Raw genomic sequence first — 27,773 nt, forward strand, 5'->3', positions numbered from 1 at the left:
GTCTGAAGAGGAAACCGCTTTTTGCCCAGTTTTGGAGCACCCGGTCAAGTGAGGCTTGTCCTGCCTCTGTGGTAGTTTGAACTCATCCCTGTGAGGGAAACACTGGTCTCGGATTTGTTTTCTGTGGACGTCCCACCTCGTGTGGGTGCACCATGCTCCCAGAGCCTCAGGCTTTGCGGTGGGGTGAGCTCGGTCCTCCTGTGTAGAACGTGTCTAGAAATCGTCCTAGTCCTTTTGGGCTGCCGTAACAGAACACCACAGACCGAATGGCTTATAAGCAACAGAAACTTCCTCCTCATAGCTCTGGAGGCGGGAAGCCCAAGATCAGAGCACCCGCAGATTCCGTGTCTGGTGAGGGCTCATTTCCTGGATCATAGATGGCCGCCTTCTGTGTGCCCTCTCACAGGGAAAGGGGTGAGGGAGCTCTCTGGGGTCGCTTTTATGAGGATACCAATCTCTTTCACGAGGACTCCATCCTTATGGCCTGAACACCTCCCAAAAGCCCCATTTCTTAATACCATTATGTTGGGGATTGAGTTTCAGCATATGAATTTTGGGGGGGGGACACAAACATTCAGTCTACTGTAGCGGCAATGGATCGTGCTATGACATTGTCCCTGGACCTGCAGTATTTTCTGTTGAGAAACAGCTTACCTCAGTGCAGACAAGGAGGCGAAATCTAATGAAAATTTCGTGACCGGATATTTAGGAGACCCCGAGAGAGGTTGTGTAGGAAGGTTTGAACTCTTTTTCTGGAATGTCTTAAGATGATGACAGTGGCTTGACAACGTGGATCATGACAGGTCTGCCTAAAAGTCAAAGGACCTCTTGGGTCCTTTGGAATCCAAGGATACCACTTTCCATCCCTTCTTCTCCATCTCTCTAGATGAACTAACTGTATACAAAGTACAGAATCTCCAGTGGACAGCTGACTTCTCTGGGAATGTAACTTTGACCTGGATACGGCCCAAGAAAATGCCCTCCGCTTCTTGCGTCTACAACGTCTACTACAGGTGGGTCCCGTCTTTGCCTCGGGAGAAGAAAACCGTGTCCTTACCACCACTGGATGTGCTGTAAACCCTCGTGGCGAGCACGGCGTGGCTCCCCGCCCGCTGAGGCAGGCATCCCAGCAACCCCATGCTGCTTTGACGTGACGGTATCTTTATTCTTTTGGCCAGGGTGGTTGGAGAGGGCATATGGAAGACTGTGGAGACCCACAGCAATAAAACAAGCATGATATTGAAAGTCTTGAAGCCAGATACCACGTATCAGGTTAAAGTCCAAGTGCAGTGCCTGAGCAAGGTGCACAACACCAACGACTTTGTGACTCTGAGGACGCCGGAAGGATGTGAGTGTCACGGTTAATTTTTATGGAGCGCACAAGCCCTTAGGTGGGGTTTTCAGAGTTTCTCAAGGACGCTTGGCAACGTGGGAACATAATTACGTGTGCCTCACACATGCAGAAGATTTGTGGCGAAAGTTTATGGTCCCACCCGAGTGGTTGACCATGTATGTATTCTCCTTATCACGTCACGTAATGTTTTTCTACCCTAAGAAGTTAATTTCAGATTGTGCCCACCGTTGCCTCCTTTGCATTTCTTATCTTGTTCCCGTCCCTACCTTCCGTCTCCAGGTATTTCCCGGTACTCGGGATTGTGAGGTCATTGTGAAACCATGAGGCACGCCAAGACTATTGAGGCTAAGTGGTAAAGAAATTTGCCGAAACTCACGTGTCCTAGAGGGTTCCCTGCTTCTTCCCCTCTCACGGTGGCTGACACTGGGTGACTGTGCGTGTATTCCAGTGATCCTCTTTCCCAAGGTTTTGTGAACGTCTCATCTGCCAGTGCCCGTGCTGACATTTAGATTACGGTTGGAGACATCACTGTGAACTCACGCTGGTCTTCGTGTCCGTGCAGATGCCGACATGTGAAATAGATTCAGATAGGCGTATCTAGGCGTATCTTGGTGTACACGCGTGTATTTGCACGCTTTGTCAGCTGAGAAGGCCCAGACGGAGAGAGGACTCCACAGTAGCAGTGAGCGCACCTGTCAGTAAGACCTGGGCTTCTGTGCCATTCTTCAAAAAAGGAAGACCTTCAAGGAGGGCTCCTTGAAGAATCCGTTGATTCCAGCGCTAGGGCGGGGCAGCTAGGAGATGAGCCTACAGAAAGCAAGGAAGTGCGTGTGTGTGTTACGACTTTGTTAAATTAACGTTTGTTCAGTAGAGCCCCTGGGGTGCCGGACGGTCCACAGAAGACCACAAAGGAAAATCGAAACAGAGAGGTTTACCATTCGCAGGTTCCCCAGGAAGAGCCACAGCACACCCGAGGGGCCACATGGGCAGGGGAAGGCAGGGTGCAGGCAGAGAGAGTGGCGGGTCCCGGGCACATGCCCTTTTTAGGGCTCCCGGGTGCAGTACATTGGGGTTCCTGTGCTGAGGCCGGATTGGTCAATTCAAGCCAAAAACAGGGGGTAAAGCTCTGTGGAGCACACCAGGGGAAGGTCCGGGGAGGCAAGGGAGACCGTTGATCACACGTTGATCAGTCGTGTCAGGAGCTCAGATTTGCTTGTGGCTCTGCAGGCTGCTTTCTGGGGCACACGCTTGCGTGAGGGGCTGGTGTCAGTGGAAGACGCCTGCAGGCTGCTTGGCCAAACAAAACGGAGGCTCAGGCAGCAGTATGGTACTGCTAAGGAGGATCTTGGCTAAGTTCTTGGCGCCCCGGAGCGATCTTTGAAATACCCCATTCGTTGATTTTCTTTCCACAGATAATTAGCTGAGCACCTAGTATGGCTCAGGTGTTAGGTTAGATACGGGAGCTTCGGGTGAATGAGACACAGTCCTGCCCTTGGAGGGCTTGCCAGCCACCGATTGTTGATGAATGCTCACCGCATCGGTTTGCTGGGGCTGCTATAACAGAGTGATGTGGACCGGGTGGCTTACACGACAGAAATTTATTTTCTCACAGTTCTAGAGGCTGGGAGTCCGAGATCAAGGTACTGGCAGGGATTTTCCTTCTGAGGCCTCTGTCCCTCTGGTTTGCGGATAGTATCTTCCGCCTGTGTGTGGGTGTGTAAGGGGGAATGGGAGGGCCCATAATATTTAACATTTGTGGCTCATCCACGTGGATAAGTACGCTGCAGTCAGAATGAAGTTTGTCCAGAAGGTATCGTAGCTGGTTTTCACGTATGGCGGCGTCTCACCCAGCTCTTGAAGGCAGTCACAAGAGAGAAGATCCAGAAATGTCTCGGCTGTGCCCGTGTAATTAAAGGAAAGTAGTTAAAGAGCTTGCTTTGAGGGTGATCCCATTCATTCGGGTACAGAAGTTCTGCGCCGTTAGAAAGTCTTACTCCTCTGTGGTCATGCCTGTGGTACGAGGGTTGTACGAGAAGTCGAGGCAGCAGGTGCTGTGCTTGGCGGTTAGGATCTCAGCATTGAACGCCCAGTGCCTGCAGGTGATTCTGTCCTGCAGCCCTTGTGAGCCTCACACCTACATCACAACCAACGAAGCCGTGATCTCACGTGTGGACAGCACACCTCACATTCCAGAAGAGAGGAAAGGTTTGTCGATGCCAAGGCCAAGCTCACGGCCTTTCCTGGTGGCTTCTTGCCAGTGCTGGCTCTAGATTCTTTCCGGTCTTTGTGGTCAGTCTCAGGGAAGTTCCTCCCATTTACCCAACACGCAGATGGGCTTTAACCCTGCCTTGACTCTCTTCTAGTGCCAGACGCCCCTCGCAATCTCCAGCTGTCGCTCCACAGGGAAGAGGAAGGCGTGATTGTGGCCCACTGGATTCCTCCCGCCCACACGCATGGCCTCATTCGAGAGTACATTGTAAGCATCTTCACGTGCGACTGTGTGAACAGGAGATTCTGGGTCTGCCAGCACAGCAGGGTGTTCTGTGTGCCGAGCACTTGATTTGGGGTAGCCTGGTAAATAGTGGTCCACCTGTTAGAGGATTTTACATATCACCTCCCTCTCTCCTCCTGCCTCCTTGTCAGGTATCAGGACGTCCCAGACCATTGGGTACCCTGCTGATAATTGTTTCTTCTCGCTTCAGGTGGAATACAGCAGGAATGCTTCCAGGATGTGGGCGTCCCAGAGGGCTACCAGTAACTTCACGGAAATAAAGAATTTACTTGTTAACACTCCGTACACCGTCCGAGTGAGTGTTAGCACCCGTTTCGGCCATCCGGGCGGCCTTAGAGCATGCCTTTATGAACGACTTACAAATAGTCTGCTAAAAACCCAGCCCTTTGCTGGGGGGGGGGGGGGGGGCGTGGCGGTGGGGGGAGGCATCATTTTTTTCAGTCTCTTAAATCAGTGCCACAGAGAACTTGAAATCAGACTTCCCTCAGATAACCAAGAATTTATGGTAAATGCAGCTTTACCTGCTTTTCACCCCGATTTTCTGCTCGCGTTTCAGCTCCCATACGTCTACGCTTACCACCTTTCTGCTGATCCTTGGCTGCAGGGTGGTACAGAGCTATGGTCACTGGCATTTACAAGCCAATATCGTAGGGATCTTAAGCAATATGTTATTAATACCTTTAGCAGAAAAGAGAGAGATTTTGTGCAGAACATGTTTGTTGGGACCCTTAAGGGCGCACACCGACTCCATGACCCTGATCATTTCCCCATTACCCTTTTTCATTTGTGTGTCTGCACGGCCCCACGCCTCCACGCGCACACGCACCCCCCCCACCCCTGCCCTTGACGTCCGTCAGTCCACACGAATGCCGTCATGTCTGCACTGTCACGACCCCCTTTGCCCAGCTTCCTCTTATTAGCCCCTTGTTTCAGATGCTGGGGCCTCTGAGTGTCCCGGATCCCTCTGTGTAGAATGTTTGCCTCCCTCATTGCCAGGGTCTCAGCCCCGTAGCCCACTGGGGACCCTCGCTGTATGGTGTACTGCCTTTATCTTCTACTAATTCACACTCTGATTTGAAAAGGTGGCTGCGGTGACTAGCCGTGGAGTAGGAAACTGGAGCGATTCTAAATCCATTACCACCGTCAAAGGCAAAGGTAAATGATTCCAGCATTCGCAGATTCAGAGGAGAGAGAAACCCTTCGGAAATAACTTACAGTATGACTGGGAAACGGAGAAGCGTAGATGAGAAATCTTCACGCATCCTCCTTCTGCCCAACATGCACACATTTCCAGGTGTTTCCATACTGCCTTAGCTACAAAGTTTCTTCGGGTGCCTGTTGAATGTCCTCCTACCCCTGAGCCGAGCATCTCTAAGGATGCAGACGTACAAGAGGGATTTCCGAAGGCCGTCGCGCCCAGCTCTTATACTCATGCACAATATCCAAAATCAAAGGACTCCTTCCTTCTCGCCAAGGGTACAGAGGATTTTGTCCGTGTCCATTTATGGTGTTTGTAAGATCTCCAGGCTGACCCTTGTGTCTTCCCCAGCGGCGCTGACAAACCGTGTGTAGGTGGTAGTTCCTAGCACCAGAGTTGACCCTAGTGATGGCTGACTGCCCGCCAAGAGCCGGGTACTCGGGAGCACCTGCTGCTCGGCATATATCAGCCCATGTCATAGATGTAAGAACAGATAAGGAAGTAGAAAGAAGCGAAGTCACCTCCCACGCGGTCAGTAAATTGCAGAGAGCTGGGAGCAGACCCTGATCCTCCTGGCTCCAAAGTCTGTGCCTTTAGCCGCTGGGCTGCCCTGCTCCCCTTGGGCCGAGACGCGTGCTCCCGCTGCCCTGTCCCGCTTGCACGTGTCCTCGTGAGGGCAGGGGGGCCCGGCTTGGTTTCCTCCGCCCTCGTGTCACCGGTGTTGAGGGCGAGCCAATGAAATAATTGAGGAAGGAATGAGTTAAAGCGATTAAAATGAAGGCTTCTGGCATACTTGGGGGAGGTGGATTACAGCCTCATGTTCCTCGGCGGTTTCCTGATCTTAGCCTTGGCACTCGCGGCTTTCGTTTCTGGACAGAAGCGTCCTATGGGACACGACTGGGGGGCTTTAACCTGAGCCTGCGTCAGTGAGAAACAGGCTGTGGTTTATGGAGAGTCACTATCTGGTTGCCTTTAAAATTGGGGCTCATTGAGATCAGGGCAAGAGGAAGGCAAACTTAGTGAAGCCAGCCATTCTGTAGCAGGGTGCTCTTGGGTAATTAGAAAAAAATGGACTGAGTTCACACTCCCCTAGGGTTTTTGCTGTGTTGTCATTTCCCTCTCCAAAACCCATCAAGGCATGCTGGCCGTACGTATCGAAAAGAAGGGACCCTGGAAGGTCAGCAATAAAACATGTGCCTTGAATTCTCTCAGCGCAAATCACACCTGCTTTGGAAAGTGTCTTAAACTTCTTTTGTGCGATTTTGTTGGTGAGCCTCAGCTCATAACAGGTTTTGGTTCAGGCACGTGCAGGAGGTCACGCTGTGCTGAATCAGAAAGTGTGTGTTGCGTTCGGTCCGTGATCCTGTGTCCTCGTGATGTAACACACAGGACAGACGCAGTGGCGTCAGCCAGAAGCACCACGTTCGTCATGGGATGTGGTGGGTTAATAACAACAGTGTTTCTCATTGAGTCCATGAGATTGAGTACATTGTATACTTCTTGTGTACTAAGCACCTTGCTTCCTTTTTACATGAATTGATCTCCCTTAAAACTTACTGATCCTGTAAGTATTCCTAGCTCATTTTGTAGCTTAAAAAAACTGGGCTTCGGAAAGGACTGTGACCTATCCCCAGTGACCACGACTATAATTCAGGTTGACTTTACAGCAGCACCCACACTATTTTGCCCTGAGTCGGCGGCCTGAAACTCCTATCTTTTCTTCTTCCTGCCCTGCTATCCTTTTTTCTTCCTCATGCTGACTCTCATTGCATGGTTGATCATCTGGAGGGACTCCTCCAGATTTTCGTACGTCTCTTTTACCACCAAATCTTATCCTCTCCTTCAGGTGTCTCTTGCCTTGCCTGTATCAGAGGCGCATGTGCTAAAAACTCAAGTATACAAGTTGTCATTTAAATACTGTCTTCTGGGGGCGCCTGGGTGGCTCAGTCGGTTGGGCGTCCGACTTCGGCTCAGGTCACGATCTCGCGGTCCGCGAGTTCGAGCCCCCCGTCGGGCTCTGGGCTGATGGCTCAGAGCCCGGAGCCTGCTTCCGATTCTGTGTCTTCCTCTCTCTCTGCCCCTCCCCCATTCATGCTCTGTCTCTGTCCCAAAAAATAAATAAACGTTAAAAAAAATTTTTTTTAAATACTGTCTTCTGATAATAGTTATCCCACTAAGCCCTTTGGATTGTGGCTGGCAGAGCACCATCCGCCATCTTGTGGACGGGCCTTCTGAACGTCAAGCGCCGTGCTCATCACTTGCACCGAGAGGGCTCTTTTCCCTCTGCCACTTTCTTTTCACACACACCCCTCCCTGCCCCCAGTTCTCAGCTTGGGCTCTGGCCTTTTTGAGAATGCCAGTGACTTACTAGTTCCTTCCTCTGTCCGAGGCGGGACTTTACTGGACACGGAAAGAAAAGGCACATTGGTTGAGTTAACATTAGTATGAAGGGAAGTAAGTTGCCTCCGGTTACACAGTCGTTAAGCGTCTAAAACGGGAACTTGAGCTCGGGTTTGCCAGACTCCAGAGGCCACGTGGTTTGCATCTTGCCACACGTGCATTTACAACCTCTGCCTTACGATCTGGCCTGCTCTCAACTTTTGAAGAGGCCGCTGAGACCTCCTCAGTGCCAATAAAGGTGGAGCTTTCTGTGATCCCCGCACGTTTCAGAACCGGGCCGCCGCTGGGCTGTTTGGGGGCATTTACACAGTGGAACTTTTCTGCTCCACCTGATTGCCAGGAGAGCGGGCTGAGCCGAGAGGGTTACGTGTTCGCCGGGCAACTGTGGACCCAACCTCAGCTGCAGGACGACAGCGGTAAAAGAGACGAGTGAAAGCAGCCCAAGAAATGCCCTTTCTTCCCCAACTAAAAAGATCGCTTTGTCTGTTGAGTTGAAAACTGTTCGGCCCTGCCTTCCTCACTTTTCATCACGTGCCTTCTCTTTTTGAATTCCTTTTTGTTTTCAGTGATCCCACCACCAGATATCCGCATTGACAGCTACAGTGAGAATTCTCTAAGCTTCACCCTGACCATGGATAGTGACGTCAAGGTAACGTTGGAATTTCCAAACAGTGGCGGGTGGGGCTCTCCTTTGTATGGAGCTGGTGCCTCATGGGCCAAATGAGATGAAGAAAAGCGAGGGATTCGATCCAGTAAACCCAAAATACCACAGCCAGGTCAGTTCCTTCCCCCGACGAAGAACAACGTGAGTCTTTGCACGTAATTGTTCTGCCTCAGCCCGGTGCCTTTTTTTCCTTTTTTTTTTTTTTAAACCGTATAATTAAATGGTTCACAGCTACAATGCAAATAAAGAGTTGGTGTTAACAGAATATGTATGCCCTGTAATTTTCAGCTTTATTGGATTTCCTGGTGCTAAGCACTAATGCAGAGGTTCCCACAGGGGAAGAGAGAGTCGGATGCCTTAGAAACATGCCCCCTTGTAGCCACCACGCCCCCTCCCCTTCCAGCGCCCCCGTCCGCTCTGCGAGGCCTGTCTGCAAAGCCGGCTCCACCGGGGTTCTCTGCCTGCCTGTGCTTTTCCAAGCTGAGGTCCACCTTCCGTAGCGTTCTTGTCTGTTTTGCCTCATTTCTCCCTGTCCGTGGAGCGGTGGTGGGACAAACAGCCTTCAGAGCCCCTTGTGCCAATTACGGGACTGCAGTTTGGGGGCACATGCCCTTGGCTTCAGAGACCGTTGGTGTAAGAAATGGCCTTTATATAAACCCTGTCTGTATCACAGTTTTTGGTCTTGCACGCGTTTTTTGGCTGGTGTCCCATATTTAAAGGTCTTTAGATCAAATTCCTTTATGAGCTCAGGACTTCGAAAAGGTAGGCTTTCCTGATACATGGATAGGTTTGCTCCTGTTAGACAAGAAGAGCTCAAAGGGAGCCCCTTTTGTAGCGACCTCTTGGCCTTGACTGCAAGGATCGCCTGAGCTGAGATTTATCCTTAATTACCATAACGTAATTATCTTTAAAGTTTTTCCTCTTTCTGCCTTTGGCTCTTGTCCTTTTATTCTGCTACAGTGTTTTTGATTTCATCAAGCCCATATTTTATATTCTACATAGTCTACTGTTTGTTTTTAAATTTTTTTTTTTTTGGATTTTTTAAAAAAATGTTTATTCATTTTTGAGAGAGAGAGAGACAGAGCCCGAGCCAGGGAGAGGCAGAGAGAGAGGGAGACACAGAATCTGAAGCAGGCTCCAGGCTCCGAGCCGTCAGCACAGAGCCTGACGCGGGGCTGGAACCCACGGATCGCGAGATCTCGACCTGAGCCGAAGTTGGACGCTTAACCGACTGAGCCACCCAGGCGCCCCTTTAAATTTTTTTTTTAACGTTTATTCATTTTTGAGAGAGACCGAGCATGAGTGGGGGGAGGGGCAGAGAGAGAGGGAGACACAGAATCCGAAGCAGGCTCCAGGCTCCGAGCTGTCAGCACAGGGCCCGACGTGGGGCTCGAACTCACGAACCATGAGATCGTGACCTGCGTCGAAGTCTTATGCTTAACCGACTGCGACACCCAGGCGCCCCTGGTTTTAGAACTAGGGGCCAGGTAACTAAATATTCAGTGATCGCACACTTGGAACCAGCCTAAAGATCAAAAGAAACAACCTGTCTGCTGTAAGAAAGGAGATGCCGAAAGCAGCCATCGTCAAGGGGTGCCTTTTGCGTTTGCTGTGCTCCCTCGACTGTGTACTGTTCCTCTAACCTGTTTCTTCGTTCTCGGCAGGTGAATGGCTATGTGGTGAACCTCTTCTGGGCATTTGACACCCACAAACAAGAGAAGATAACTTTGAACTTCCGGGGGAACATCTTGTCGCACAAAGGTAACACCTTGGAGCTAGTTGGCACGTGAGCAGGGAGGAGAAAGGAGATGGATATTTCCTGGTGGCAGAGTTTGTGTGGGGGCCGCCTGGAAAGGGAGGCTCTCCCCTGCCTGCTGTTCTGGGTGGGCAGAGTGAAGAGACTGTAAATGACCCCTGCTTCCGGGGGGTGGGGTGGGGAGGTGGTCCGCTTGGCTCGTCAGCCTCCTTCTCTAGCTTGGTGGCTCTTCTGTTGGCTCTTAATGGAAGTTGGAGGCTTCAAAGAGGAAAAACTGGAAAGAAGCTAGATTAACCCTCTACCGATGATTTTTCAGCTCCAAAAGAAAGTTCTGGGAGTGAGTTACCTGCACCTCTTCTCTGGCGTGGTTCGCTCCTGCTTTGCTAATGCGAGGTCCACAGGGCGTGGTGCATAGTTGGTATTCAGTGCACGTTTGTTGAATGGATGGACAAGCGACCTGAGCTAAGGGAGGAGGGAAGGAGGTACCCCAGTCCCTCTTATACGTGTGCACCTACTGGGCACAGGCATTTACCTAGGCGTTCTTTGTAACCTAGGCATTTTATACAACCCCAGTAATAAATCTATGGGGTATGCTCGTTTCATGGGTGAGAACCCAAGGTTCAGAGATAAAGTCGTTCCCTCGGAAGGTGGCAGCTTTAGAACCTGCAACTTTCTGATTTCTGAGGCTATGATCTCATTGTCTCAGTGTCGCACCGATAGAAATTGGCAGAATCAGAAACAGTAATCGTCTTGCCCGAAATATATAGGGCTAGCTAGATGCGAGGCACCCTGCCGAACGCTTTTTTTTTTTTTTAAGCATTTTATTTTTGAATCCTTGGAATAGTAGCTGCTGTAAGTGTAGTTGTTCTTTTCTGTCTTACAAACAAGGAAATGGACTTCGTTTGAATACAGTTGACCCTGAACAGTTGGGGGTTCGAGGGCACTGACCCCGTTGAAAATCTGCATATAACTTTTGACTCCCCTAAGACTTAACTACTAACAGCCTGCTGTCGACCAGGAGTCTTGCCAATAACATGAACAGTGAATTAACACACATTTTGTATGTCGTATCTGTTATATACTGTGTTCCTACAATAAAGTAAGCTTGAAAAAAAGTGTTCTTAAGAAAATCATAGGCAAGAGCCAACATACATTTATAGTACCAGATTATAAAAAACCCATGTACAGGGGCACCTGGATGGCTCAGTCGGTTAAGCGTCCGACTTCGGCTCAGGTCATGATCTCACGGTCCGTGAGTTCGAGCCCCGCGTTGGGCTCTGTGCTGACAGCTCAGAGCTTGGAGCCTGCTTCGGATTCTGTCTCCCTCTCTCTCGGTCCTTCCCCCCACTCGTGCTCTGTCTCTGTCTCTGTCTCTCTCAAAAATAAATAAAAATATTTTAAAAAAAATAAAAAAATAAACCCAGGTACAGGTGGGCTCATGCAGGATCAAACCTGTGTTGTTCAAGGGGCAGCTGTAGTTTTATATCCTGCCCTTTCCACTTAACGTAAAGTTGTAGGAATTTTCTAGTCTCATTAAATATTCTCGGAAACAACTTTTTTAAAAAATTTCTTTAAATGCCTATTTTTGAGAGATAGCGCATGAGCAGGGGAGGGGCAGAGAGAGAGGGAGACAGAATCTGAAGCAGGCTCCAGGCTCCACGCTGTCAGCACAGGGCCCGATGTGGGGCCCGAACCCACCAACCACGAGATCATGACCTGGGCTGAAGTCAGACGCTCAACCGACTGAGCCACCCAGGCGCCCCTCGGATGGTCAGCTTTAAAGAAACTACCTAGCGCCCGTGCAAGTGTGTTATTTGTAGGAGTCATCAGTAACTAACGCTGGGATGAACTTGCAAAACGATGAAAATCCTACAGCATGTGGGGCTCACTTAAACCGAGAGATTGCCTTAAAAAAATAGGGTACCGGGGCACCTGGCTGGCTCAGTCGGCACAGCATATGACTCTTGATCTCAGGGTCATGAGTTTGAGCCCCACACTGGGTAGAGATTTTTTTTAAAAACGCTTATAAAATAGGTTGTTGTATAGCAAGTAACAAATTCTTTTTTTTTTTTTTTGATGAAATTTTTAATTTTAATTCCAGTATCATTAACATCCAGTGTTATATTAGTTTCAGGCGTACAATATGGTGATTCAGCACTTCTGTGCGTTACGCAGTGCTTACGACAATAAGTGTGCTCTTAATCCCCGTCACCTGTTTCACCCAGCACCCCCCTACCTCCCCTCTGGGGATGTAGGTATGTTCTCTGTAGTCAAGCGTCTCTTTCTTGGTTTGTCAAGACACAGATTCTTGACTGATACCTCCAGCTCCCTCCTGACGTCTTCTTGTCCCTGTTTTCAGTTACCAATCTGACCGCTCATACGTCTTATGAGATTTCTGCCTGGGCCAAGACTGATTTAGGGGATAGCCCTCTGGCGTTCGAGCATGTCATGACCAAAGGAGTCCGCCCACCTGCTCCTAGCCTCAAAGCCAAGGCCGTCAATCAGACTGCAGTGGAATGCACCTGGACTGGCCCCAGGAACGTGGTAAGTCAGCCAGGGTGACCTTTGCAGAGTCAGTATGGACCCTGCCCTGATGCGAGGCTAGGCAGCAGCCCGAGGGCTTTCTCCTCTGTTACCACTTCCTCGTTTCTCACCCAAACACAGACCGCTCTCTTGGTCAGTTCTGGATTACCTTCTAGAGGCACCTGCCGTCCCAGCCCCAGCATCCCTTTCCACACCTTCGCCTGGCATCCGAGAGAAAATGTGCATGCTCTTTCCTGTCGAATAGACTGTGAGTTTCAAGAGGGGGTCATGTTCCTGTCATGGGGGACCCACCTTGGCTCATGGGCGTGGTGACACGTTAGCAGCACTAACAAGACCCTCCAACTCCTCCCCACCTATGTGACCCCCCTGCCCCCCCCGCGCCCCGGCCCCCGGGGCTGCTCCTCCCACATGTGCCTCCCCCCTCCCCCTTCATCCCAGTGTCCCTGCTGCACGTTACATAGGTCTTTTTTTTTTTTATCATTATGTATGCATTTTGACTCACTATGATCAGATTTGTGCTTCCGTTTTGAATGTGGCTTTCATTCCCCATACCTCCCCTTTGCTTTTAGGTGGGTCTTCCCAAGGTTCTTGGCACATTTTCACCCCCTCCTGCGTCTGTACCTTGGCTTATGCTCTTTCTCCTCCTGGAGTCCTTCTGTCCTTCTGTCCTTCTGGTCTGCAGTCCAATCCCACTGTCTTCTACTTGATGCTTTTCCCGTACGAACTCCGGAGAAATGTATAGTTGGTGCCATTCAGAGACCTGTCTCATTAGATACCGCTTTATCCTCGTTGACATTTTCCGTGCATTATTTATCTCCCTAACTAGTCTGTAAGCTCCTTGAAGGGTTTCTGAGTTTGCAAAAGGGAGAAGCCCGTAGAACTAAATCTGTAGGCGAGACTTAGTCCTCACCGTGACTGGTGAGCATGGAAGCCTGTGTCTTGTCCTCTGAGGGCATCTCCAGTGTGCATCTGGAGTGGGACTGAGCGATGGGGAATGAACCAAGGTTTGCACGTAATTGTAAGGTTGGCTTTGAAGGAAGGGGAAGTAAGACACCCCGAGAACCCTTTTTCCTTCTCCCACTTGATCCTTTCATCAGCTCCCTGGGGTCAGTGTTCTCAGTTTACCAGTGAGGAAACTGAGGCCCAGAGGGGTGAGGAGGCTGGCCAGAATTGAAGCTGTAAAGCAAGCTCAGGTCCGGCTCAGACCTGTGTGACAGCTTCTGCTCTTTTGTTGCTCCAGAGCCCGATTCTGAGGCGGGGGCAGAGATGAGATGCCCAGAGCCACACCCGGGACCCCCCCCCTTCCCCTCGAAGTAGACTCTCTGCACAGAGGGCCTTTCTCGCTTGCGTACCCAGCCGAGGCCACGGCCACCTTGCCGCACCCAAGCGTGTTCGCAGCGCGGGGCCTGGTGTATGGCACCTTGAGTCGTTACTTGACCTCAGGGTCTCTGATTACACGTGGACTCCGAGAAGTAGCCTTGCTCTGCCTCGTCCTTGCTCCGCGTAGCTTTCCGAGGGCGAGAAGGCCAGTGAAACCACCTGTTGGGAGCTCTCCGCTTCTTCCCAACTTCAGTCCACTGAGGACGCGAGTTCGTCACCCACGGTTGCCCTCTCCACCGTGGGAACTGCACAGCTGCTGTCCATCTCTGGGGCCCTTCTTGCACCCTGGCCTCCTTGGCTCTTGGAGCCCTCTCTTGGCCCCTGGCCGGAGCCGCCCCACGCCGTCCCATCCCCAGCAGCCACGGGCCTGTCCTGTGGAAACCAGGCCTGCTTCTGAGGCTGGAGGTCCCCACCCCCATTCCCGTCTTATGCTTTGAGCACCTTCCTTTTCCTGTTCTGCTCCTTTTGCTTTGCTTCTGACTCCCTGGAGTCCCCCAATTCTTTCTTTCCTCACCTCCTACCAGTGTATCACCCCCTTGGGGCTTCCCTTCCCCTTCCCTGTATGCTTTCCCCTCTCTGGCCCTGGCTGCTGAGCAGCTTCGAGAAAATGCACAGCTCTCTGGGCCTCGGAAGTCCCCGCGCACGTCCCTGGGCCGTGCCCTCCGGCCCCACCTCCTCTCCAGACTTGTACAGCTCTCTTCAAGCCCCCATCTTACCTGCCCATGCGTGCTTTCATGCTGCCTGACAAAGAAAGCTTCCATTTTCAAGGTCACCTCAAGGTCCTGGAGGGCTGGAGCCACACCGTCATCTGTGTTCCAGGCGGGAGGAGAGCTGAAAGAAGGGCTCCTCCCCCTATGTTAACGAGCCCGTCACTCAGGCCCCACGTGACATCTCTGCTTAAAGTTCATTGGCCAGAACTTTGTCACCTGGCCTCCCAGCTTCCGGGGAGGTGGGAAGTGCAGATTTTCTTCCAGGTGGCAATTCTCACTAAGAACCAGGATTCTCCTAAGGGGGAGACGAAGAATGGGTGTGTTCTGGGCAGCGCCCCATGTCCGCCCCGCTGCCTTCCCTCCTCACCTCCCCCTACAAATGCACTCGCTTCCTCCCCAATCAGCACTTCCGCTCAGCTCCCCTCTTCCATCCCTGCTTTTCAGGTAGCATGCCCCCTGCTCTCTGGGACCCACCGCCCCCTTCTCCGCGGCTCCCCGTGCAGTCGCTCCCTGTAGCATCCCCTGTTCTGTACTGGCAGCTTGTCATTTATAATCGTGTCTGTTTTTCTTCTCTGCTCCTCCTTCCTCAAAAAAAAAAAAAAAAAAAAAAAAAAAAACGAGCTCTTGGAGGACAGAGAGCACCCGCCGTGTTCATCTGGGTGGCCGTGGGTTCGCTGCCAGCCCCAGGGCACCTTCTCTGTAAATGCCGATGAAATACATGCTACATGAAGACTTTTCTCTCCTAAGCTCCCCTGCAGCAGGGCATAAACTAGGGATTTCAAGAGAATGAAGTCACTGGCCACCGAGCTGATGTCCTCTTCCATCCTCTTGACCAGGTTTATGGCATTTTCTATGCTACATCCTTCCTTGACCTGTATCGCAGTCCGAAGAGCTTGACTACTTCACTCCACAACAAAACCGTCATTGTCAGGAGGGATGAGCAGTATTTGTTTCTGGTAAGGTTCCCGTACCAGGGGGTCCAGAGGACTTTCTGTTCTTTAAGGATGGCTTAGATCCTGGGCGCCTCGCTCAGACCGAGACCTGGGGAGCTGGACGCGGGACTCCAGGATCTGAGTGTGTGAGGAGAGGGTAGTTCCTCTTCTGTGGCAGCATCAAGTTCCTGCTTGAAAAACAGAACGAATGACCCCTTAACCCACCGCTGTTCCCTGGTGGGGGATTGCGAACTTGGCAGATGGGTCACAACAGGAACAGACACACCCCGCTTTGTCCGACTCCACTTCTAGGAACTTAGCCCACGTACCTGTCTGCACGTGTGTGCCAAGATCTCTGGAGAAAGGTGCGCTCTTGCTGGTGACAGCAGAAGGTTTGAAACGCGTGGCTGCCAAGGCTGGTTAAGAAGAGCGTGGCTGATCCTTGCAATGAACTACAGGGCAACCCTTCAAAAGACAGAGAGCCCCGTACCGAGGGGGAGACATCTCTGGGCTCTTATTTTTTTTTTTTTTTAATTTTTTTTAACGTTTGTTTATTTTTGAGACAGAGAGAGACAGAGCATGAACAGGGGAGGGGCAGAGAGAGAGGGAGACACAGAGTCTGAAACAGGCTCCAGGCTCTGAGCTGTCAGTACAGAGCCCGACGCGGGGCTCGAACTCACGGACCGTGAGATCGTGACCTGAGCCGAAGTCAGCTGCTTAGCCGACTGAGCCACCCAGGCGCCCCTCTGGGCTCTTATTAATGGCAAGAAGCGAAGAGCCTAACGAGCCGTGTAGTATTTTCTCATTTGTATAAAAAAATTAAGAAGAGGCTACCTAGACGCACACGCACGTAGGCACGCATGTGTAGGAGGCACACGTGTGTAGATCTGCGCTTAACGTGTGCACGGGACACCGGGAAGGAAGCACCTAAGACCATTTCCAGCGATACTTCTGGGAAAATGGATCAGAGATCTGGGATGGGTGGGGAGTTCTTTTACATTCTGTGTCTTCTTTTGCAATGATTGAATCGTAATTGGGTACGTGTGTCACTGTTTTGTGGGGGAGGGAAAAAAAAAGTCTTAACGCGGACTGCGTGCATCCATGGGTGTTTGTTTCAGGTCCGGGTGGTGGTGCCCTACCTAGGGCCGTCCTCCGACTACGTTGTGGTAAGGATGATCCCAGACAACAGGCTCCCACCTCGTCACCTGCATGTGGTTCGCACCGGCAAAACCTCGGCTGTCATCAAGTGGGAATCCCCGTATGATTCTCCTGACCAGGACCTGGTGAGCGGGCCGGGCATTCGGCCGGCCATGCGTGTGCTGTTGGCATGGTTTGGGAGCGGAGAGGGGGTCCTGTGATGGGACCAGGAAAGCCAGCCCTGGTGGCGGGAGCTCAGCAGGAGGTCTCTCCCCCCGTTTCTGTCCGGCCAAAGATGGGGTCCTTGCAGGTGCCTCTTCTTAATCGTTGCTTCTCCATGATTTCCAGCTGCCATATTGGTTGGTCCCTCTTTCTTCTCTGACTTCTCCCCTTCCCTCCCCTGATCCTCTGAAGCAGGGTTGGCAGACAAATCCCTGCAGGCCGAATCCAGGTCGTTGCCTGCTTTTATAAATACAGTTTATTAGAACCAAACTCTTAACCGTTCGTGTACATCTTCCCTGTGGCTGCTTTCATGTGACACGTGGCAGAATTGAATAGTTCTGGTAGAGACCCATTTGGCCTTCAAAGCCTAGAGGTACTTTGTATCTGAACCTTTACAAAAAAGTTTGCTGGCCCCTGGTCTAAAAGAAGAGGCATTAATTCTGAAAAACAGCTTCTGTTTTCCTTTGCTCCAGGCTGCCCTCTCCGTCATCCCAGGGGTGGGTGGTTTTATTTATTTATTTTTTTAATTTTTAAAAAATGTTTTATTTATTAAAAAAATTTTTTTTTAATGTTTGTTTATTGTTGAGAGAGAGAGAAAGAGCACAAGTGGGGAGGGGCAGAGAGAGGGGGAGACACAGAATCCAACGCAGCCTCCAGCTGTGACTTGTCAGCACAGAGCCGATGTGGGGCTCGAACTCAAGGACCATGAGATCATGATCTGAGCCAAAGTCGTATGGACCCTCAACCGACTGAGCCACTCAGACACCCCTTATTTACTTTTGAGAGAGAGAGAGAGAGAGAGAGAGAGAGAGAGAGGGCGCATAAGTGGGGGAGGGACAGAGAGGGAGACACAGAATCCGAAGCACGCTCCAGGCTCCGAGCTGTCAGCACAGACGTGGGGCTCAAACTCACAAACCGTGAGATCTTGACCTGAGTCGAAGTCAGACACTTAACCCACTGAGCGCCCCTGGGGTGGATGGTTTTAGATGCTCTGTTGCTAAGGCTTTCCTTGACTCTCAGCTTCTTCCTGGTGATGGAATCTCCTGCACTTACCACATGGCCCTGTCTTTTCCTCTTGCCTCCCTATATGTAAGAAGCAATCTGGGGAAGAGAATAAGCAGAGCGTTTTGTCCTTTTATCTCCTCTGACAACATCCCGAAACTATCACAGCTGAGGAGATGCTCTGAACACTCCATTTGGACTTTTCTTGCCTGTTGCAACCTATTTGCTGATGCCACAATAAATGTAACTTTCCCTAGGCTTGTTTTTCGCGTTGAATTGATAATTCTGTGCACAGTTCTGGGAACAAATACTTGTTCCAGATTTGGACCTGGCCACCCCGAAAGGCTTTCCAAAGAGCAGAGTCAGACTGTGGGGCTCAAAACATCGTCGCTCTGGGTCGCAGCCACTGATGCGCTTATGTCCTGTCATCCGCCATCGAATTGCCAAGAGTTAAAAAATGCCGACTTTCTGATTACCCTTAAGGTCTCTCTTTCTTGTTCTAGTTGTATGCAATTGCGGTTAAAGATCTAATAAGGAAGAGCGATAGAAGCTACAAAATAAGATCCCGCAACAGTACCGTGGAATACACCCTTAACAAGTTGGAACCCGGAGGAAAGTACCACGTCATTGTCCAACTGGGGAACATGAGCAAAGATTCCAGTATAAAAATCACCACAGGTAAACAGGAGAGCGATGAGGAGCCCTCTCGAGCAGCAAGGTGCCCCCAGGGCTGCTAGGAAGCCTGTAGAAACACAACATCTCTCAGGAACCGCACGGGAAGTGTCGGTATCCACGCCTGGCGGGCAGGGCAGGGTTCCAGGGCCTGGGCTACAGGGTGGTGGCCCGGGGGACGGCTGTCATTCTCCGTGTCCTGCATCGCTTTCGCTCTCCTTCTGCCTAGCTGGTTTCGACATTTGTAGGGGCCCAGGGCAGGAATGCCCCCAAAGAGGTAGGAAGTGAAACAGCCTCTGCCCCGAAAGCCGAGGATGGGAACCTAGGCCGAAATCACAGTGGTTTCTCGCGGCCAAGGAGGGAGGCCAAGAATTGGGCAGCGTATTAAAGGGGGCTTGCTGCCACTCCAGAGCTGGCTCAGCTGTCAGACTCTGGTTCAGAAAGCAGGTCATGAGCTCAGGTCCCTGGCTGGCAGCAGACGGTGTCAGGATGTCCGCGACAGAGGCCCCACTAGGCTGGCGGTGTGAGCAGCGGGTCAGGGCCTGACTCCAGTGTCACTCCAGGGCCCTCTTGTCGGGTACAGCCCCTGGCCCCTCACTGAGCAGTCAGGCTCCTCAGGTCTTGGGGCGGGACCGGGGAGACAGGAAAGCAGACTGCAACCAGAGCAGAAGTCCAGGAAGGCTCTGGAACCGTGGTCCATCCCACCCCCTCCCTCTCTCCCCGACCCAATTTGTTTTCGGCCATCTGTGGCTCTGAGGGCCACTAGAGCAGGTGCTATCCAGATTTGGCCAAAGGTATTATAACGGCAACAAGAGAGATGCCACTTAGGGAGCGTCTACCTTGTGTGAGGCTCTGTACTAAGCAACACATGGGTTCCGTTTCTTCCTTGACCTAGCCTCTCAAGTTTGCGTTATTTAATCTCCCTCTGACCAGAGAGAACAGCGATTCCAATACATAGCCACTAACCGCATCCTGCTGAATCTTTAATTTTCAGTTTCATTGTCTGCACCTGATGCCTTAAAAATCATAACAGAAAACGACCACGTCCTTCTGTTTTGGAAGAGTCTAGCTTTGAAGGAAAAGCATTTCAATGAAAGCAGGGTGAGTTCCTCCCTCCTCCACAATGACTTCGGGGGTCTAATTGAAATGCAGCTTTAGAGATGGGCTCGTTACCAGCCCGCTGGCGCGTCAACAGGGGGAGAGAGAAAGAAAAGGGCACGGGAGCGAACTTGAGAACAAAAGGGCCATTTTCTGTGGGCTCGCTAATTACTCAGAGGTTTATCCTGCCCGTTCAAGAGAGCCCTGCACTAAGCACCTTTCATTCCTGAACTTGTTTTCCCCCCGCAAGACAGGGGAATGGGCCAAGCCCTCCCTGTGCCTTCTGACAGTCCCGGAGCAGGGCTGTGGCTTCAGTGCCGGGGACTGAGCTACATCCATGCTGTGGCATCGTGGTTTCTTTCCGGTGATGTCCGAAGGAACAAGAAGTACCTGCAGATAGTCCGTCAACATACAGAAAAGACTTTTGTTTTGTTTTGTTTTGTTTTGTCACTGGCAGACCCATGACTGTATTCGCAACAGGAGATGGGAGGGAGGAGGAGGGCGAGTAGATCTGCCAATCTGTCACCCAAGGGTGGACAGGTTCTTGAGCGGACCTGGCTTGTCCCCGTTGTCAGCAAAGCACGAGCTGAACAGAGACACGACAAATCCACTGTGGCTCTTTCGCGGCACAGCGTCGGTAAAGGGCGCTGGGGTTGTAAATGGTCACCCTGTAATGCCAGAAGCAAAGCTAGAGTAAAATTTGAAAACCCTCACAACTCTCCCCGCCGGGACGGATGCGTGGTTAATAAACTCAAATATAAAGAAAGCTTTCAAAGCAGTTCAGAAGACTAATATTCTGATTCTGGAAAAGGTACCGGTAACACAGTAAAAACTCCAGCAGCAGTGGGCAAAAGAAAAAAGGATCAATCTCACTGGTGATCTGAACAACAAAGATAGGACCCTTTCAACATTAAATCAGCTAAGTTTGGCAGGGGAGGGGGAAGAGTATTACCAGAATGAGCCGTAGTTGGGGAGATTAGCATGCTGGGAATACAAATTGGTTCAGCCTTTCTGTAAGGCACTTTGGTGATACATGTCAGAAATAAAAAGCGTTCGCATCCTTTGGCCCGGCAATTCTTTCAGGATTTTATTCTCAGGAAACGATGTGCATAAAGAATTTATGTACAAGGCCCTGTTGAGGGCCTTGTTTTATTTCTGATAGCAAGAAAGAGGAAATAACTTTAGTGTCTAAAAGAAGAGGATGTTTCATAGTTAATTAAGTGAATGACCGACGTTTGTATCATTTGGATGTTTTTCTTTACACCTTTATGTATGTTGCACGCTCTTGACAGCAAATACGTGCTAGATAGAAGCAATCAATGCTAGTTTCTAAAGAAGAATAGGGGGACAGGATTCCAGGTAGGCGGTATTGGGAGGCCCAGTTTGGCAGCCAGTGGTCCGCCTCACGGCCCAGCTTTTAGGTGGAGGTGACAGGTCAGTATTTGACTCCCAGTGGAGGGTTCTGGCATAAGCATATAGCGTATCCTTCTCCTCTCCCCCTGGCTTAGAGTTCAGAGAATAGACAGGTCAATGGAATGGGGACCAAGAGTCCGTGAGTATGCAGTGGGGCCCAATATGTGGATAGAGCTAAGAGAGGAGGTCTTTTTTTTTGGTGCTGGTGGGGTGGGAGTTGGTAGCTTTGAGACTGGAATATTGGGAGATTGTCATAGAAGTCCAGAAGTCCGTTCTGCCCCCACCCTAATGTTGAAGTGCTTTCTGGTCAAGGCCAAGTTGGTCTGGGGCCACCATCAGCCTGGAAGAGCTAGAAAGTGAGGAGCTGGGGCGTGAGCTGTGGGCTGACAAGGAAGTTCCCACACACTGTTCTCCCTAGAAATGTCCTGACTTTTCCAGCCCCGCTGCTGGAGTCCCTGCACGACCCGGATTTATCGTGAGTCAAATCCCATTACATTACAGCAAACTGTTGCTGAATTGTCCAGATTCTTTGTTGCGTTTCGTATTGCTTGAGATGAGTGGACTCTTGACCAGAACTTTGAATGTGTACCAAAATATTTATCAAAATGGCTTTCATTAGGGCTATACTTTTCCACTTTGCAGCTCACAAGTGGGCGTGGTAGTTATTTGGGATGGGAAAATTGCCATTTTCTGAATCCAAAATCTCAGTGGTAACATAAAAAGATCTAGTAAGAAACCCAAAGTGCTTTCGCATCTATAAAAGCCTGCAATAAGGAGCTCACATAAAGTTGGAACCAGTAATAGAAGCTGTCAGATTCCTTACTTAACTTCCTGCACAATCTCTCGTGTCTTTGTTTTCAGGGCTATGAGATACACATGTTGGATGGAGCCATGAATATCTCAGCTTACCTTGGGAATACTACTGACACTTTCTTTAAAATTTCCAACCTGAAATTGGGTCATAATTACACTTTCACTGTGCAAGCAAGATGCCTTTTTGGCAGCCAGATCTGTGGGGAGCCTGCTGTCCTGCTGTATGACGAACTGGGGTCTGGTGAGTCACTCGTGTGGCCACTTTCCATCTTCACTTCTGGGGAAATAGATGAAGGATGTGGCGTGGTCTGATGAATATGTGTCTTTCTTACGCACATTTAAAATATTCTTTCAGGGGCGCCCGGGTGGCTCAGTCGGTTAAGCGTCCGGCTTCGGCTCAGGTCATGATCTCACGGTCCGTGAGGTCGAGCCCCGCGTCGGGCTCTGTGCTGACGGCTCAGAGCCTGGAGCCCGTTTCAGATTCTGTGTCTCCCTCTCTCTCTGCCCCTCCCCTGTTCATGCTCTGTCTCTCTCTGTCTCAAAAATAAATAAACGTTAAAAAAATTTTTTTAAATATTCTTTCAGTTCAAAAAAGTCATTTGTGCATCCGTGTAATCAGGCACTGATTTATTTAACAACTATTTCCCGAGCCAGGCATGGGGTGAGGAGCTGGAGTTACCGTGTGACCAAATTCTGAATGTAGAGCCTAGAAAGGGCATAGGTTAGCAGTAGGTTTTGTTAAAAAAAGGAGATTCTGCTTGGGAAACACTAGGTTAGTGTGAGTGCTACTGCTTGTTGTTTGCAGGACTTCTCAGAGCCTCTAGTATGCTAATATTCCCTGGGATTCTTCCAAGTCAGTAGCTAATCTCCTTCCCATAGAGTAACCGATTGTATAGCCTCCCCCTTCGTCTTAGCCGCCAGTCCAGATCAGAACCTGAATTTGGCCTGGCATCTTGTCTTATAAACACTCACAGATACCAATGTTGGGTCATGCCGAGGGCAGAGGTGGGGCAGGGGAGAGGAACCTTTCATTTGCGCAGAAATGCTGCTTGTGTCGTAGTAGCTTGGCCAGCATTTCAGCCAACGTTTTGCCACTGGTCTTTTCAGTTCCATTTACTCCCAGCCAGGAGCTCGCCGATGCTTAAGCCAAAATCTTGCGTTAGAGTTGTTGTGTGTTCTGTCATGTCATGTTTCCCAGGCACCTCCCTGAGGGAGGACGACCTTGCAGACCGTGTCCCCTTTGGAGAATCATAGCGTTATTAGAGGTTCTGAGAAGGTCTTACAGAAAACACACAACAGAAGTCTTGTTAACCTAGCAGTTCCTAAATAGAGCCTCCTTTTTAAGCAAAACCAATTAGCAACTGTGAAATAGACTCTGGGGGGAAAACAACTGTTGCCTTTATAAAACCAAAATCGTCCAGCAGAAAGAATCTCTCAGTGAGGCCTCCATTTTCCACCACAGAAGCAGGGTGGCGGAGGTGAGGGCCCACTCATTCTTGTTTCCTCCACCACACTGGTTCCTCTTAACCGTTCCGGGCAAGAGCATTGCCCTAGTTTACCACTTCACAGCTGGGGTTACGTTGGGACATACGAAGTAAGACTCTGCTACGGCTTTTCCCCGTAGGTCAATAACGAAAGAATGTAAAGGCATGCGTCTTGAGTTGTTAGATTAGGCTCGCAAGAAATGGCTGTTCTCTGGCCCATCTGGTTGAGCACCTTGTTGGGATGAACCCCTGGGTGGCTACTGAGCCTGCCCTCTGAGGCACAGGCCTGTGCCACAGCACCTTGCCCCAAACCAGGGAACTGCCTCAACTCTTCATAGGACAGGGAAGGTCCACTTTGCTTCCTTAGCTAAAACGGGCTCCCAAGTTCCATTTTCCTGCCTCACTCAGACTTTCCCCAGGAATTAAAAAAAAAAAAAAATTTTTTTTTTTTTTGATGTTTGTTTATTTGCGAGAGACAGAGCACGAGCAGGGGAGGGGCAGAGAGAGGGAGACACAGAATCCAAAGTAGGGTCCAGAATCCGAGCTGTCAGCACGGAGCCCGACACGGGGCTTGAACCCACGAACCGTGAGATCACGACCTGAGTCGAAGACAGACGCTTAACCGACAGGCGCCCCCTCCCCAGGGATTTTTAAGACTGGCCCTAACCCAGCAGGGGGATGGCTTTGCCCTCGGGCCCTATTGGTACAAATCTATCTATACATCATCATAAAGGGAGAATTTGTTGAAGATAGTGGCAAGTGGGCATCATTGTTAGGTTACAGACACCTAAATGGCTTTGCCAAGTGGATTATTAAAATGTTAAACGTATATGGAAGGGTTCTCTCTCTCTCTCTCTTATTTAAGTAAGGAAAAAAACCTCATAAAACTTCATGAGCTGTTAAGTCAGTGTTGCAGTTAAGGGATCTCGTTTGCATCACTCGACGGAGCTTCAGGTATTTGCTGTTCAGAGTGACTTCGGTGCCAAGTAGGGGAAGTAATTGCAACCTCGTTAATTACTGGTCTGATTTCACATCCTCTTATGTAAGGCCAGCGAGTGGTCTTAAGTAAGAACGCTAACGAAATCAGTGTCGCTACCCCAACAAAGGTCTCCCTTCCAGGAGATTATCTAAATCAACAACGAGGCAGTGATTAGGAGTCTAACGTAATTACCGTGTTTGCATGCACAAGGCCCGTGGTCTCTCGGCTCGTGGCACGGCGTGGGGACCCAGCCGGCCGTCACGGGCAGGAACTCGTCACACCGGGCAGGCGGTTCGGGTAACCGTTCGGCAAACTCCCCGCTTTCTCGGCGGGCGGCTCTGCCGCCTTTGCGGAGGGGGCTCATGCGTGGCTGTCTTAACGTTGGCAGGTGCGGGTGCGTCCGCGGCCCGGGCGGCCAGGTCTACGGATGTGGCCGCCGTGGTGGTACCCATCCTGTTCCTGATACTGCTGAGCCTGGCGGTGGGGTTTGCCGTCCTGTACACGAAGCATCGGAGGCTGCGGAGCAGCTTTACCGCTTTCGCCAACAGCCACTACAGCTCCAGGCTGGGCTCGGCCATCTTCTCCTCCGGGGACGACCTGGGTAAGTGGGACGGGGTGCCCTGGCTCTTCCTCCCCACGCAGACCCCTTCCAAGCCGGTGGCCTGAGTAGGAAGTACGGAAGGGTCGATCGATAGGCCCGGGGCTTTCGATACCCCCGAGGTGTCAGCAGGTTTTCAGGAATTCCCAACCCCTCTCCATCCTTCCCGGACCCGGAGGTCCGGCGTCCTTGAAGAGCCCGGTCAAGATCAGGAGTCACGCCTTCCCAACTGACTTCCGTCCAGAGAAGCCTTTTCCATCTGGCTGTGCCCCTTTCCGATCGCTAGGGGCACCTCCCCAGTCATTCTGCTTTTTGCGTACCCATAACGTGGTATGGAAGAAAGAAAGAAATACCTCTTTTAAAACGTCTACGTGCTCATTATAATTACGAAATGCCGTAGAGCTAGTGGACCACTTGATATAATAAGTTAGGCGTGTTTTGGGGTCGTCCCCGAGCGCAGACATGTGGACTGTGACTTTACATACCTAGTTTTTTCCCTGTAAACCAGCTATAATATTTTTTTGTTTATAAAGGTATTTGTATATTCCCCGATCACTGATCATTTGATATTAGCTTTGCTCCCTCCTCTTCTCAGTTTCCTGTCTTGCTTAGTACAAGTATTTGGTCTGCTTTGCGTGAATGGGGCGGGTTCTTTGCTTCCGTTACTGGGGGCAAAAGAAGTTAATGGTACCACACGGTGATCACTGAAGGCGGATCGTGACTTGGTTGTACAGGATTGTACCGGGGGCCACGAGGGGACATCCTTTAGTCTGGGAAGCTGCCCTCAGATAGCTTCAACCCCTCTGAGGTCCTTTGCCTCAGAGCAGTGTGGGTTCAGAGGAGAAAACGGATAAAGAAGCTCACAGTGTTGTTGTAGGGTGTGGATAACTCCCAATTAGGGAACCTAAGTCACCCGTTGGACTTTTGGATAGGTCATAAGGTTCTCCTTCCTAAATGATTTCCTTTCTTTCTTTGGTTAAGTTCAAGATACCATTAAAATAAGCTTGGTCACCCGTGGACAGGGAGAAGGTGACCCAAGAGCGTCAGGGGTCAGCTGAGCTCGGTTTCGGCTTAGACCACTGTGCCTAGAGGGCCGCGGTACCGATTTTCCAGGCTGGGGCTCGCGACGGTGTTGGGGGCGGCTGGGGCGGAGGGGTGGGTGTCGGGGTTGGGTGCAAGTGCTCTGGAACTTACCAAGGACCGACTGTTTTGCCTTTAGGGGAAGATGACGAAGATGCTCCTATGATAACTGGATTTTCAGACGACGTCCCCATGGTGATAGCCTGAAAGAGCTTTTCCTCACTAGAAACCAAATGGTGTAAATATTTTATTTGATAAAGATAGTTGATGGTTTATTTTAAAAAGATGCACTTTGAGTTGCAATATGTTATTTTTATATGGGCCAAAAACAAAAGACAAAAACAAAAAAAAAAAAACAAAAAAAAGGAAAGAAAGGAATGAGTACACTTTGTAGTCATCAACTGTGAACTTCCAACCAGGTTGATTTTAGTAACCAAATTGCTTTAATTTCATATTAATGTAGTCTTACAGGGCTGTGCTTGCTGGGCATGCTTTTAAGTCTGTGAGATCATTTTGATTCAATAAACTGGCCTTTCTTTTTATTTTTCTAAGACACAGAAATGTATTTAATAGAAACACTTCAAGAGAGGGTGATGGGTGGGATCCCTCCCTCCTCCTTGAAGGTGTGCTCAAACTTTAAATTTCGTTCAGATTCAGTTTACATGAAAGTGTGTGTGTTATAGGGGAAGGTTCTTTCCTGTTACTTTGTTAATTTATTGGGACTCTGTATAAGGCAAGGCTTTAGCGGTCATCTGACACCAACACTGCCCGTTAGGAACCCCTCGCCTTGTAGGGTCGGAAGCAATCCATTTTTAGTCACTCGTGTGTCACCTGATGGTATTTGGCAGGAGAGCGCATTGAGTCATTGCTCCGTTTCAGTCAGTCAAACAGACAGCAGTTTCTTCTCTTACGCTAACTGAGGGAGTCTTACTATAGCGCCTTTCACAGCTACAAAACGATTAACCCTGCTTTACTACACCCCGGTGTCATGGCCCTTGCAAAAAAAAAAAAAAAAAAAAAAAATCACCCGGGTCGTGGGAGAATCCTAGGTCTGTGCCATGATAGATACACTGGCAGATATAGTACTGCTTTGTCCTTTTTGGCTTTTTTGTTTTTACTCACCACTGAAGAATCTCGAATGTAAAATTTTGTATTTGTGTTGAGGTGGCCACTTACTGTCTTTAAAAATCTACACTGATATATGCAGTCATTTTGAATTGGGTCAGTGCCTTCTCTCTCTCTCTCTCTCTCTCTCTCTCTCTCTCTCTGTCTCTCTCTCTTTTTTTGTTTCCTTCCACCTGCTTCCCCCATACCCCTGCCCCGTTTAAAGGGTCCTGTTCGCTCTTAACAGAGATACAGGAGATCGACAAATCCGAGACCGTTCTATCCAGTTTGCAGCTGGAACAAGACTAGAGTTTATTCTCTCTGTAGAACAAGCTCAGCTTTTTTTTTCTTCTTCTTCTTCTTCTTCTTCTTCTTCTTCTTCTGCCTTTAAATGCCACCCTAGTATTCAGTTCATGGCCACTTGATAGGTACGTGGAATCCATTGTGGACTGATGCCCGCCCTTTAGACCTAGCGTCGTAGGCACCAATGTCCGGCGTTGTTGTGACTCCTACCGTACGGACCTCGCTGCAGAACCTCTCAGCCGAGAAGCAGTGAGCTCTGGGGATAGTCCAAAGTCATGTTTCTGAATGTGTGTCCTTTACGTGCGAGCTTTGTAAAAACCCCATCTCCTCTGAGATGCTTTACATCACCTTCTCACAAGTATTTGCTTACTTTTAACCAAAAGTATCATTCTTGGGGGATAATATAGTTTCGCTCTAG

General features: G+C 50.1%; 1 protein-coding gene across 1 annotated transcript in view; it reads left to right on the top strand.

Moving 5' to 3' along the window:
• SORL1 (sortilin related receptor 1) overlaps positions 1–26,234 on the top strand; it is a 168,040-nt gene extending 141,806 nt beyond the window's left edge. The window contains exons 34-48 of the mRNA XM_042903857.1: positions 887–1,013; positions 1,179–1,348; positions 3,718–3,830; positions 4,057–4,161; positions 4,949–5,021; positions 8,031–8,113; positions 9,793–9,889; positions 12,244–12,428; positions 15,355–15,474; positions 16,569–16,733; positions 18,315–18,489; positions 19,478–19,584; positions 21,856–22,048; positions 24,659–24,871; positions 26,088–26,234. Coding sequence (XP_042759791.1) covers positions 887–1,013; positions 1,179–1,348; positions 3,718–3,830; positions 4,057–4,161; positions 4,949–5,021; positions 8,031–8,113; positions 9,793–9,889; positions 12,244–12,428; positions 15,355–15,474; positions 16,569–16,733; positions 18,315–18,489; positions 19,478–19,584; positions 21,856–22,048; positions 24,659–24,871; positions 26,088–26,155 — 1,994 coding nt within the window. The 3' untranslated portion in view covers positions 26,156–26,234. The remainder of the gene's footprint in view (positions 1–886; positions 1,014–1,178; positions 1,349–3,717; positions 3,831–4,056; positions 4,162–4,948; positions 5,022–8,030; positions 8,114–9,792; positions 9,890–12,243; positions 12,429–15,354; positions 15,475–16,568; positions 16,734–18,314; positions 18,490–19,477; positions 19,585–21,855; positions 22,049–24,658; positions 24,872–26,087) is intronic.
• Positions 26,235–27,773: the final 1,539 nt, after the last annotated feature.

This window comes from Panthera leo, chromosome D1, assembly GCF_018350215.1.
Source record: "Panthera leo isolate Ple1 chromosome D1, P.leo_Ple1_pat1.1, whole genome shotgun sequence".
In the NCBI taxonomy this organism is placed as follows: domain Eukaryota; kingdom Metazoa; phylum Chordata; class Mammalia; order Carnivora; family Felidae; genus Panthera; species Panthera leo.